A 14,391-nucleotide genomic window follows, 5' to 3' on the forward strand; every position below is an offset into this window, starting at 1 on the left:
AACAAGAAAACAATGAAGCACATTCTTGGCATTTGTCATTTTCACTTTCAAATCTACCATTTAAATATTTGTTAATAACCAGACAGCTCAGAAGATACAAATGCTGTATAAACTTGCTCCTCACCAGAACTCTGTCAGCTCGTTTTTCTAGAAGTCAGTGTTAGGGTTTTGTAGTTACAGCAAGATGAATCATCTCTTTAATGCATTATTTTCCTTATGATTCGAAAATCAAATAAATAAAACAACACAAGGAAAACCCGCAAATCCCTTTCTCTGGTTCCATATTCAGGTTAAGCATTCTGTCTTTTATAATCTCAACTGGAGAGAAATGTGTTGAGCATGTGTCTGATATTCTAGAGCTCATTTAAATCCACTGTGTGTTGGAAACACAGCAGTATGTGGAAACACTTATACAAACTGTGGTAGCAGAACATCACCCCCCACCCCAACCCTGACACACACACACACACACACACACACACAATATAACTTTGCTTTCTGCCAAGAATTTTTTTTTGGCAGTTTTTAAAAGGTTCACTCTATTAAAAATGTTATAGACCAAATGGTTCTGTGATTGGCTTGATGGGACCACTAACTTGAGCCGTGGGAGGGACACTGCTGCAGAAGTCAACAGCTCGTTTATTTACCCGGAGGTTGTTGTTAATGTTTGGACACTGCTCCAGAGAACAGTCGTATGTGTCGTTCATAAAAAGGTTATTTATTTCAAACAAAGGCCGTTCAAAGTGCAGAGATGGGCTTCCTGCACCCTTGCAGTCTGACATGCCATCTCCCCCTGTTTATGAGATTGTTGGTGACACTGTGCAATGCAGAAGACTCTCTGAAGAGCAATGCAGTCCCCAGCTTTTCCCTTGTGGTCTATCATTCTGACACAGCGTTCCTTTCATGTAGCTTTGTTTCCAAAATATGTGTATGCAAATATCCAGGGGACACCCCAAGTGTCGCTTTAAAGTAGACAGTTTCCAAATGCAACCCAGACTTCTTCACTTGTGTTTTCTTTTCTCTCCACTCTAGAACAAGAAACTCCTCTATGAGAAGATGAAGGGAGGACAGACTCGGAAGAAGAGGGTAGGTCACACGGGGATCTGGGCGTTGCTGGGATGTCTCATGTTTCTGAGATGGGCAGTTGGGACATTTAGTTTTGAGGAAGTGGCAGAATCTTTTTTTTTTGTGATGCAATTCCAAAGAGTAGAACACAGGTCCTGTATAGCAAGGGCCACAAGAAAAATCATGGAACACTCATTACTTCCCTTCAGGCCAGCGGTCATGAAAGGTAGGTTCAATAGTAGGCACAACCTCCTATGCATGCTGGGGAGAAGTGTGGAGGGAAGCTGTGAAGGCATAACTTTCCTCAAATACTCTGTAAGCCATTGGAGGAAATGTCTCACACTTCTGTATCCATTATGTAAATCATAAGACAGAGAGCAGGAGGTGTGAAAGTGTTATCATGTGGGCCATACTTTTTAATTTCTTTTTTATCTTTCTTATCGACCTAGCCAGGTTGGTGTAACATGCAGTCCACCTATTTCATTTGCTGGCTGCCGAGTTGAGTGCAGGCTGAGTTTGCTCTCCTTGGAGGATTGTCCAAGGTGGGCCTTTGGTCTCTGTTTTGCATTTTGCTACTCCTCATATGGTGTTGCCTGGTACAAATCTGAATGTCAAAGTCACACTGGGTTTTCAGTACATGAGACTTGGCAGTGATCAATGTGCGGACAAGAGGGGTAAAAACCTTGCTGTTACTCAGTAAAGTACTACCATAGCTATTATTTTAGTTAAAGTATATACACCAACCTGTATACCCAAGGCCACTGACCATTTGTTTGCAATAGCGAGTACCATGGATCTTGGGGAAAATTGGGAATCTAGTCAGTGGCAGTTGTAGCCAATCTGATGAGCTTGGCCAAGTTTAATCAGAAAATACTTTAACAAATATGGGGTTTGCCATAAGGTCCTTGGGCTCCCTGACAAACACAGAAGACTCATAGGCAATTTCCTATGCAAGAAGCAGAAAGCTGTTACATCTGGAAGCAGATCTTCTTCGGGAGAATGAACGGGGTTATTAGGGTTTTTCTTGGTGATTACAGCTTCCAGTTGCAGATGGCAACAGGAAGGGTGTAATGTGCTCTTGAGAGAACATCAAGAAATTCTATTCTGGGAGTTCAGAATATATATAATTAACCAGGAAGATGACTTGAATCTCTCCTATGGTTGCAACAAGGACATTTCCAAATAAGACCAATGACAGACCCGAAAAGAATAACTGAGCACACAGCTTTAATTGCTTCTACTTGCTGGCCCACGACACCTTCTGCCCTGATTCTGAGGAACTTAGGTTTACCCTGGATCACATTTCCATGAGATTAGTGATTGTCAAAACTCAAAATTCTAGCCAAGTTATATGTTACAAAGTATTTTTCCTTTGGCCTCAACTTCTTCCACAGAGACAAGGCTTAGAATTTAGGAAAATAAGGGTCACTTGTGTCCCTGGGGTATCAGGTTCTTTCTATTCTCAGACATCTATAAAGCCCATTCTCATTTCTTTAGCCCTGGGCCCTTCTAGACAGATGGGCAAACAAAAGTTTCCTTCCATATTACCATACTACAGCTGCTGTTCCCATCTTGGTTGAAGACCTTAACTGCTCTGTCTGCAGCATGAGCTGATCTACAGAAATGGTAGCTCACCTATTTGAAAAATTAAGGTTTACTCCAGTGAAGCTCACCATCTCCTAAGGGTTTGAAGAGGGCAGCAAGCAAGGATCTGTCCCAAGTTGTTCTTCAGTTGTCAGGTGTCAATAATGATCTCTCTATAACCTACTCATGAGTGACCATACATATATAAGTATTGTGAGTTCTTCAGAACACACTTAAAAACAAAACGTTTGATTCAATAATTGAACAATAATTCAAAACTGTCAAGGCTTGGCTTCAGTGTCTCCCTCTTCCTGGTTGCTCCAACCTTTGACATTTTCTGGGTCTAGACAGCCCATCCTGCACCATGGACGTTTCTTAGCAAGAGGGCTGATGCCTAAAGTTACAACCAAAGCCCCATGTAATTTTCTGTGACTTTTATACTCACTCCAGACCATTTGAATTCCTAGCTGCTTCACAAATAAAAGCTCAATGTGCCATGAGGTGATTTTGAATAAAATTTAACTCTAAGGCTGTATCTTGTTACCATTTAAAATACACTAATTCTCTTAAACAGTTTATCAATTACTTAGCCTCACAGCTGACAAATTTGAATATTCTCTTTTAACATATTAGAATTTTAAGAATACTGTTGCAAAACAGCAAAGCGGTTATGGTATTGAATGTACTTTTGCCAAGCACATTAAGTTTGCCTACTCACAGGTTCTTATATGATTTCTTAGGGTGAGCCAGTCAGACCACACCAGTTGACAATTTCCATCAGAAAGCACTATTTTGAACACTGAGGATGAATATCTTTCTGTGACATTCCTCTTTTAAAGTATATAAAGACACACCTTTCGCTTTGCAATCTTCATCTTGTTTGTGAGTCATCTTTGCAGAGTTGCTGGGGTCCTTACTGATTCATGTTTTACACAACAGAATGTGAAAAACATTGACAAGGGTTATTCCTTGTCTTTTGGAACATTCCCTGCTCACCTTTCAAGAGAGCCGTGTGGTCCAGGCCCACATGAAAACTGTGTGTGTTCGCTCATAAGGGCTTAGCATTGCAACAGGCTTGCTCCTCGTTTGTAACCTCATCCTATTTCTTACATTTCTGTTCCATTGCTGGAAGGCAACATCAATAAACAAATACCTTCCAAAACGTTTGACATTTTTCCTGCTCACTGAAGACTGTGCTGCAGAGCTCCAGTTACCAGTTCAAATCCAAACCTCAAAAAAAAAAAATTGATATTATTAGAGAAGCAGTGGAAACTCTTTGACTCATTCAGAACATCAACAGATGAAAGAGATTCCAGAATATGAAGGCCTGAATAAAAACTGAAGACCATTTCTGGATGGCTTTGTGCTTTAATTCAGCTTTTGAGTTTGACTTGGGGGAGGTTAGAAGTGATTGCTAGAGCCATTAATGAACTCTGTTTAGCAGAATCCTTGAATACAAGACTTGCAACCATGGGGTGACCTTAGCGTAGTCTTCAGACACTAATTCCTACATGCCCTGTTTGTCTTTTCTTTTGAACATGCTTCCTGTAGAATAATTAATGCATTCGGGAGTCTCACTCCCACTTAAATAGGACCATAGAATAAACATTTTCTTTCACGTGACACTTGGTAACTAAGTTAGTAGTAAGATTTTGTTTTCCAGTTCACCCCACACTTTTAAGTTGAATACAACATAAAAAGGCTATACTGCATTTGATCAAGAACACTACAGTTGTATGAATGACATTTTTAGTGACATCTGTCAGTGAGACTGTATACTTTATACAGTATACTGTAGACTGTAGACTGTTTACTATCGGGCATTGAGGTATAACCAGCTTGCTAGAGCCATCATTTGGTAGGTGGGTGGCTAAGTGCCATGTTATTTTCCTGTTAACCCAACAGTCAGAAAACAATTCTCATTCACTTACGTGAGAGGTCTGTGTTTTTTCAGAGTGTCAATCCATATCTGCAAGGCAAGAGGCTGGACAATGTTGTGGCAAAGAAATCTGTCCCCCACTTTTCAGAAGAGGAGAAGGAGCCGGAATAAAGAGAAGTCAGTAGGTGGAAACCCAAGCGATGCTCATGTGCATGTCATAGAGCCCCATGAGTGGCAGCATGTGTCTTACATGGATATTTACGGATGAAAAGCAGCTGTCCCTGCATTCGCTTCCACACCGATGCCTGTGCTTTCTGCTAAACTAGAATGAAAGCTCCTTTTCTTTTGGGGAAGTTTTTGATGTGCATCTGCAAGAACCATTACAATTAAAATGTATATGTCAAGTATAATAAAAACACGGATATGAAATGCTCAGATTTCTTGCAGTTTTGGATTGTGCTGTTTGGGCCAAGTCTGTAAAAAAGCTAGCATTTGATTTTGATTATGTAGTGTGCCTAGCCCTTGGGCCTTGTTATACCAATAAAGAAGTTTGTACTCCGGGGGAGGGGCCGACACATCTCACTCCACTGCTTCTTAATAAATGTATGTGCAAACACTGGCTTGTGAAGTCTTTCTTTTTAAATAACAGTATAAAAATCAGTCCTTCCGCTTAATAGAGCAAAGTGACATGCAGAACTATCTAATTTTAGTACTAATGCTATGAAGTCAGCGGGGAAGGTGTGATCCCCATTTCACATATGATACAAGTGGGAATATTCAACACATGATGGGGATAATCAGCAAAACTCAGAATGGAAGGATTTTTATTTTCAAGACAGTGTTTCTCTGTGATAGAAGGATTTTCAGGGCAAGCTCCCCACCTCCCCCAAGCCCAGGGCTTATGTGTGAGAAATGCTACAAATTAGAAAAAAAAAAAAAAAACCCACCAAAACCAAAAAACAAACAAACAAACAAAAACTTATGAGAAATATGAACCAAATGAAATGTGTGTAGGTTTTTCTTTGTTTGAAAAATACTATCTATCAGACAATGGGGGAAGTGTGACTAATAGCTGAATATTTGGGGCGATTTAGTTGTTGCAAAGTTTTATGGCAATCTTTTAAAGAGTTCTTGTGTCTTAGAGATGCCGGTTGAAATTTGTGCAGATGGTATGCAGATTTGTTTTAAAATAATCCATTAATAGTGATAAGGAAGGATAGGGAAGGAACTTGGGGTTTTGATGAATTGAATTAGCTATATTGATGGCTGTTGAAGCTGGGTCCCATGTGCATGAGGATTTTCTGTGCTTTTATCTCTCTGCTTGAATATGCCTTAGAATTTTCCACACTAGCAACGCAGGTGAGGCCCCATAGTAAGGCCAGATTATGGTAAACACTGGCCTGGAAATATAGCAAATAAGGTAGAAATCTTTATGGCTATGGATATGAAGAATTAATGTAGACCATTTCTCTTGGCCACTGTGGAAGGATGTGCCACAGGGTTCCGTGGGGGAGAAAATATGTTTTGGAATGGGGTAAATTAGATGGAGAGGAGAGGTCAGACTGGCTGAGAGGAAAAGAGATTTTCATAGAAGAGAAAGGAAACTTAGAGGGGTCTTACATTAAGACTAATAGACTTGAAAGGAATGTGCTTTTCCATGTGAGGCCTGGGTGAGAGAGAGAGAGAAAGAGAGAGAGAGAACATATCTACAGCAGAGGCACTTGTTTTCCTTGGCTGAGACAAGTCATTACCACCATTCTATCCTCGATCTTTTCAGAGTGCCACAGCCACGGATCTTTGAAATCGGCAAGGTGGTTGTAGTTGCCCCAGGGACATTTGTGAAACAAAAGATGAAGATGTTTGGCACATTAGGCAGAAGTAAAGCATATGGTACCGGCACTGTCCGCATTGCCCTGCTTGAACTTTGGCTATGGATATAAGCCCACCCAAGGCCCCTGGATGTAATTACACAGCATGAGAGCTCACGAAGCTCCAGCCCTGGAAGAGGATACAATGGGACCATTCTAAAAGAGAATTTCCTCTGCCCTTGCTGTTGGGGTGGGGGAAGGGAGTAGAGACCTGTTCAATATTTTCTGTTATATGGATGGCCGCTGAAACTATTAACTCCCACCACACGAGTCACTAGGCTGAGGCTTCAAGGAATGACTCTTCAAAATATTTTTGCCACTATGATACAGAATATTCCAGAATACCTAGGGATTCCTGAAAGGATCAGTTCTGAGCTTGAAGTATTCCTACAGGGAATTACGGTTCGATTAGAGCTGTGCAGCTATCTGGAGGTGATAGGATCTTGGGAAACTGGAGCAATCTACCATCCCACCATGGCTGCTACACAAGTGGGGCATGGCCAACCAGCCAGCCACACCTCCTGACCGCCTGGAGCGAGAATCCTATTCCTTCAGTAAGCCTGCAAGGCAACAAAACCAGGCTTTCTCCTCTGCTCGTCTTTGAAAACTTTGGGAGATACAAGGCTTTATTGGTAAGTGCTTCTGAGCTCAGCTAGCACTAGCTTAGGACCTGAGGAACAGGTATCTCCAGGCATTTGCTATAGAACACACAGCAGCCACTACGGCGCCTGGAGCACACCGGGACTAGGAAGCCAGAAAAGACGAGGATAGGCATGCGCTTGAGGCAGGTGGGGGACAGTCATCAACAAATTCTAACGAGATTGCTGGCTCTGGGAACACAGTCCTCCCAGGAGAAAGGTAAGTGGGTGGGGACAGAGATAAATGTGGTGTGGTGAATCATTATCCCCATTACTTGCATGGCTGGGAGGCTGGTGAGATTGTTCAGAGGTGTAAGGGAGGACAGTAGAGGACACAGGTTGATAAACATTGTTTCTGAGGCTCTTCATACAGCAGGTTCACTGTACATTTGGGGGGGACTCTAATTTGGTGAGGAAAGCAGCTATGACTACTTAGACAAGACTTACTTACATTCTCAGGAAGGAAATTCTAAGTTATTTGCCACTAAGCCAATTGTGTGCTTGAAAAAGTATTAATGATATATATATATATCCTTATATAAATATATCATGGCTATATTTCAATCATTGAGTGTTCATGTGGATTGCATAAGGATGACGAACTACTACTCTATCCAATGGGTCGTCTTTCCTCCCCCTGACTCCTGGCAGCAGCATGGAGAAGGGGTGGCTAACAGGGATGCTATTCTTAGGTGTCAGAAGGTCAATTTTGTTGTGTTGTTTTACTTTTGTAATAATGATGTGATTATAAGACTCTAGACATACAGCCTTCCCCCTACTTCTAAATGAAATGTATGCTCTGATGGGAGTTACCATGACCCCCTGACCGATCTTATCCCAGCTCAGTACCATAGCCCCATCATCTTGTCATTCCGACTGATCAGTAAAGAATCCCCAAACATGGATTTCAGTTACCGGAAGCAGTCGGTCGGGCACCAGGCATGCATGACTGCAACCGTTTACACATACACATAAAATAAAATTAATCTTATAAAATAAAAGGCTCCTTATCCGCTGCAGACGTAGCTCAGGACAGCAGAATCTTAGCATATATTTATATAATCGAAGAGAGCCTATGACTATGCGGCGCAGTGTTTTGTTTCTGTCCCATAAGGCAACATGCTGCTCCAAACACTGAACATGCCGCCTTTAGGAAAGGCCGTCACTGAGCACTCAGTTTGCTACAACGAGAATGACGGCTCTGTAAGGTGATGTGATTCACCCAAGTGGTTCATGAATCAAGACTGTGCCATAAGGTACATGCTCTGATTTTTGTTCCCAGGCACTCACAGTGTAAAGGAGATCAGATGTAGAAATCATGAAGGAAAAAAAAAATATCTGTGAAGTATGAGAAAGACTCAGAGGTTTTCTTGTTTAGTTTGCCGTTGTTGCTCGCATCTGTAATCCCAGCACTCTGGAGGATGAGGCAGGAGGTTTCAAGTCATTGATGATATGGCCTCAAGGAAACTCCCCTTCCTCTCTCTTTTGCTTTTTGGCCACCCTCTGCCACACACTCCCATCATGCTCTGCTGCTAAAAACAAGGCAATGGGCATAACCAGTCATCGGGAAAGGATCTAAACACCGAATCTTTTCTCTCTGTAACTTCATTCTTCAAATGTTCGTTACAAAGACAAAAAGATGATCTTCAAAGCCAGGAGACACATGGATGGTTGAGTATTTCAGCCAAGGAAATGCATGTGCAAAACTGTAAGAAGGACAAAGGTCTGTGTCTTAAGCCAATAGGATAGAGAGGTTGGGAATGGGGGAAAACTCTGGTCTATGAGAAGCAGGACAGGAATTTCTTGAGGTCAGTTGTCTTAGAAATCATTTTCTTACTTCAGATCAGTGTTCCAGACATTTTTGCCTTTTCTCTATGTCAGTATCATTTTCTGCAGAACAGTATGTTAAAACTGCTGCGTTTTCACTAGTGTCTTGAGTTTATTCTCATCTATTTCTAGCAGCCAGTACCTCACTGCTGTGCTGTACTTGCTTCCTTACTGTGTTTGCCTCATTCAAGGGTTATAACTCCTTGAGGCCATGGACTCTGACTTGTGTTTCTTTTGAGATCTTCCAGAGAGCCTTCCAAAAGCAATACCTGTGTGCCAAATGAATGAACGTTAAGGAATGTTTTGAAAAACGTATAAAAGGCTCATCATCTTTGCCTGTGTATAAAGAAGGATGAGCCCCATAGCTCAGAGGCTAAAGTGCTTGCACAGAAGCATAAAAACAAGAGTTTGGTTCCCAAACCCACACTTAAAAAACCAAGAATGGTGGCATGCTCTAATTCCAATACTGTAGAGGTGAATATAGGTGGGTCCCTGGGGCTTGTGGGTCAGCCAGCCTAGACTATTTGGTGAGCTCCAGGTCAGCAAGAGACTCTGTCTCAAAACCAAAACCACACCAAACAAACAAATGAAAACTGAGGTCTGGGTTGGAGAGATACCTCAGTCAGTAAGAAGCATTTGCTGGATAAGCCCAAGGACCTGGGCTCCGGTTCTCAGCTTCTATGTGAAAACAGATGTGGCGGGATGCTGTGACCCGAGCGCTGGGAACAACGCCTCTTGGATCCGTGGAGTTCACTGGCTAGCCAGTTTAGCCAATCAGTGGGACCGTAGAGCCTGCTTCAAAAATCAAGAAGGAAAGGGATAGAGGAAGACATCTGTCCACAACCTTTGGCCTCACACACACCAGAACATGTACACATGTATGCATCCAACACATGAACACGCATGCATCCACAAGAACACAAACACACACACAAAGGAGTAAGGGTGCTATGACATGGGTGGGTGATCTCTCAGGCTTTCCTGAGAGTGGCACAGCAGAAGCAAAGCCCCTTTTTCTAAAGTCACTGCCCTGTGATAACACTCCTAAGGTAGGGGTGCAGGAGTCCTTCTAAACATCCATTTGCAGCATTTCAAGGACAGCTGTGCATGAATGCATGGTGAGCATAGTAACAGTCCTGCTCTTCATGATAGCTGATCTGGAGCAAGCCGCAGCATTGGGTTCCACTATGGACTTTCATCGGTTGCTGCTCCTCTGACCATGAGCTACCCCGTAGCCAGGTGGGCAGCATGTAGGTCATGTGTCAGCCCTTAACTTGTATCGAGCACTATAGCAATGGCCTTAGGGATGACTGGAGAAAGACACTGGTAAAGTTGAAGGACTGTTGGAATGTTGCAAGAGGGATCAGGGGAGTGGGCAATCACCCCCCAAAGGCAGTTCCAGGATGTTACTCAGCAGTTTTACTGAAAGCCAGATATACCTAACTAGAACTGTGTCTTGCAAAAGTAACATGTGAAATCACACGAGACCTGGATTTCCCCATGGCTTGAGCATAGCATGGTTCAGGATTGTCCTTCACAGCCCTCAGCTCATTTTTCTAAAGAAAAAGAGAGAGAGAGAGAGAAAGAGGGAGAGAGAGGCTTTAACAAAACTTAGTTATCAGGATGTTCCCACAAAGCAGATTTAGTTGCCCAAAGTCCAGTGAGCAAACAGGATCCATAGAACTTCATTCATACACATTTGATGAAAGAAAGCTTGGCTAATTATGAGAACACAGGAGCCCATGGAGATGGTGGCAGGAGAGTTTTGGATGTCACATCTTGGCTTCTAAAGTTCATGATCAAATGAGGGTGTTGTGAAGTTTCTAGTAGGAAAAAAAAAATGTCCTGCAATCTGAGGCTTGAAACATATGAATTTAGATGTTGTAAAGAAAAATCTCTTAAGAGTTGTTACCCTCCAATTAAAGACCCAAGAAGTGAGAAACAAATTAACAAAATCCACTTTGCAACTATAGTAATCCCCCGGCCCCCACAAGCAGGGCATCATGTGATTCTTTCATCTTTTGTTGCCACTTTCCTTGCCACATTTCAGATAGTCATGAAGTCATTATTATCAAGGACATATTCTAGGTGTTGAATGCTGAGCTGTGTTCTGGGGCTGGGAGGTTGTCCTAGGTGGATTTCTGATGCTGGGATAAGACATTATGACCAAAAGCAAATCGGAAAGAAATGGGATTTGTTGGCGTATGCTTCGAGGTCTCAGTCCATCACTGAGGGGAGTTGGGTAGGACTTGGAGCAGAAGCCATGAAGGAATGCTGTTCCCCTGATCACCCAGGCTGGGCTTCTTCTACATCCAGACCCGCTTGCCCTCAGTACCATACGGTAATCATCAACCAAAACAACCTCTCACAGACATGGCCACAGGCTAATCTGATATGAGCAATTCCTCATTCAAGGTTTCTTCTTTCCAGGTAGGTTATGTCAAATTGACAATAAAAACTAATTAGGTACAGAGCCATCTGCAAAAAATGCACAAGATATGGGTTCTTACCTCAGGGAGCTTTTCGCATAATAACATGGTGAGCAAAAAAATGCCAAATGGTCTACTCGGTCTTATATCACTGCCATTGAATGAAGCAGTTAGACACAAAACTTTGTAATTAGATCTACACTGATCCTGAGTTTTATGATTTATAAGTTGTGTAGCATACATAAAGAACCATCATCTCACAGAATTTTAGTTCTTTCACCTGGCAAATAAATCGGCATAGCCACACCTACCTCATGAAATTGATGTGGAGGTAAATTTTCCACAATACCGAACCTGTATTAAAGCTCAGTTTATATGTCAAAGTTAGAAATAGGCAGATTTCTGGGCAAGAAGCAAATTCTTCTCACTCTGGGATGTCTCCAGACGAAAGGACTTTGCTGTGAGACATTAGGTACTTATGAAATTATTTGAAGATGTGGAGAAGCATGAGATGGGGATCCATGGCTGGGCTTAGTCACTTCAAGGTCACTGGCATAGCTGGAATCCAGTGGTCAGGAAGTGGTGGCTGGTGTCACTGCCCTGACCACAACATTAAGGCCTATGCACGAAAGCCATTGTCTGGACAGCGGAATGCTGCAGCTAAGGTTTCTGGTAACAGCCATTGCAGCTGCAGAAAAGAACTTTTTCTCTTTCACCTTCAGAGTACTGTGGGAATGCATATTATTTGGTGCTCGGTCTGCCTCCAGATTCCTAACTGCCGACTATCATTTCTGTTTTCCCTGTAGAGGCTGCCAAACTATTGGTAGCTTGACTCCTCTGTCCAGAGGCACCACCTTGCCCAGTGTTATTGATCTCACTTTAGCCATTCATCCACTTTCCTAACTTGAAGGAGAAAGGTATGGATTGTGGGAATTTAAAGATTATTTTTCCCAGTCTTCTTGTCTGATAAGATAAGAAAGAAGGCTTACTCTAAAGAAAATAAGCGATTGTAGCACAGACATAAGTCAAGCTTAAGCTGTGTCATTATTTTTGACATAGGAATCATTCCCTCCTCGGATGCACAATGGCATTAATGAAAAATGCACAGATGGAAGTTTGTCTCTGCCATCTTTTATTATGCTTTCTTTTTATTTTGGCTGCTTTTTAGATAGGCTCTTATTTTACTTAATATCTCAAATGTTAAGGACATTTCAACTTAAGTGATGCTTTTTTGCAGTGTTGGACAGAGGAATAATCTATCATACTGAGATGAACCAGTTGTCTAAGAAAACTCAAATTATTTTGCAACTAGTCAATAATACCTAGAGAGAGAGAGAGAGAGAGAGAGAGAGAGAGGACATGAAGAGAGAGGCAATTATTTTTCTTGTAACATCAGATGAACTTAGAAACCGACAATGAACAACAGAGCCAGAAGGAAAATGAAGAGACGCCCAAATATTCTGTTCTACCCACTACCCAATAAGTCATGAAGAATTTCCCAAATCACTTTTTACATATGTCTTGACTGTTGATTCATCAAAGATGTCTTCAATAGATTCACAACTCAAACCACATTGCAGGATTTTTTTTTTAAGGAAAAGTGGGGGGGGGGGACTGAAAATGTGAATATAGTGTTTCTTCTATTTTTGCAGTAGATATGTTTGATAGAAAACACTGTCAGCAGCTAATACTATCTTAATATGTTCAGATCACTGAACACACAACCAAAAGCTGTAACATTCTCAGATGAAGAAAGATCAGATTCTGTGTGCAGTGTGCTTTCTGCCCCCTGCCCTAACAGAGGAGGCTACAATCTGTGAATACACATCAGGGAAAACAGTTTTCAAGAGACCAAAGTGCTTTTTTCCTGATTCGTTAAAAATATGAAACAATTCAAACGTTCTTCCCATTGAAACAACATAAATATTTTTATCACCACTATTTTAATGCATACCTTTCTTCTTTATAATTTCATTATACTTTGTGCGAACCTTTTTGTGTTTCTTGCGAGAAAAGAAGCAGAGTTCATTTAAAACACTCCTGTTTATGATGGATGAAACCACAAGCCTTTTGTGATGTTAACTCGCTTGGAGGAAGAGAATTTGAACTTCAGAGTATTTTGTGTTTGGAGAGAAAGCGCACCAAAGAGAATGGGCTCTTTTTGATGCATTGTATTACAGGAAGGAAAAGATCAAGGAAGAGCTGGTCTTAAAAATGTCAAAATATGAGAATTTGATGGAAAGAAAGAAGGAAAACAGAGCAGTTGGAAATGCAAAGATAAAAGAGCTGGATCCAGACATGTCTATGTAATTTCCCAAAAATGGAAATTGTACTAGCAATTTGGAAAGAGATATCGAAAAACAATACGCATTGACTGCTGCTTGTTTCTTGCAGTGATGAAACTGGAAGGGTCTTAGAACACATGGCACAATGGGCTCATGATTCATCTACATATGGCCTTGTCCTTGGTGACTGATGAAGAGAAAAGCCAAGTTTCATAAGGAATTAAGCATGAAGAGGAAGCTGAACCCCTTTTCTAGGAAGAAAAAAAAAAAAAACCTCTGTTAGGCTTCTAGGTTATCAGCAGAAACATAAACTAGCTCAGCCAATTAAAGCCACAATTAGATGGATCACATATGTAAGGCCTTTCAATCTTCCAAAAACTCCGGTATGTGGGCATCTCTTCCCCTGTTCTCCTGATGACCCAGGAGTTGACTTGTCCAAAGCTGTTCAATTAGCTGGTAGTTGAGCCCAGGTGCAAATCAAATTCTTTCCACTACATGAATGATTCTTAAAAGCTGGCTGCTTATCAAAATCATTTGGAAAGCTTTGTAAAAATACAGATTCTTGGGCCTCAGCCCAGGAAATTCTGATTCAGTAGTCTAGAGCATGCTCTAAGAATCTCTCTCTCTCACTCTTTGTTATTATTATTTTTTAAGTTCTACCATTGACTCTGATATAGTTGATTTGGGGAAATGCTGTATGCATTTGCAACCAGAGATGATGTCAGAATGAGTAAAGATAAGAGCGCAGAGAAGATGGTAGAATATAGCACTTCACAGCTTTGTGAACTGCCTACGAAACTACACGTGGACTTATAG

General features: G+C 41.6%; 1 protein-coding gene across 2 annotated transcripts in view; it reads left to right on the forward strand.

Moving 5' to 3' along the window:
* The window catches only part of Scg5 (secretogranin V), a 47,986-nt gene extending 42,839 nt beyond the window's left edge, over window positions 1-5,147 (forward strand). For both annotated transcript variants that reach the window (XM_055599009.1, XM_055599016.1), the window contains exons 5-6: window positions 1,033-1,086; window positions 4,604-5,147. In XM_055599009.1, coding sequence (XP_055454984.1) covers window positions 1,033-1,086; window positions 4,604-4,699 — 150 coding nt within the window. In that variant the 3' untranslated portion in view covers window positions 4,700-5,147. The remainder of the gene's footprint in view (window positions 1-1,032; window positions 1,087-4,603) is intronic.
* The last annotated feature ends 9,244 nt before the right edge of the window (window positions 5,148-14,391 follow it).

Source organism: Psammomys obesus, unplaced genomic scaffold, assembly GCF_907164565.1.
Source record: "Psammomys obesus unplaced genomic scaffold, mPsaObe1.curated_primary_1811, whole genome shotgun sequence".
Classification (NCBI taxonomy): Eukaryota; Metazoa; Chordata; class Mammalia; order Rodentia; family Muridae; genus Psammomys; species Psammomys obesus.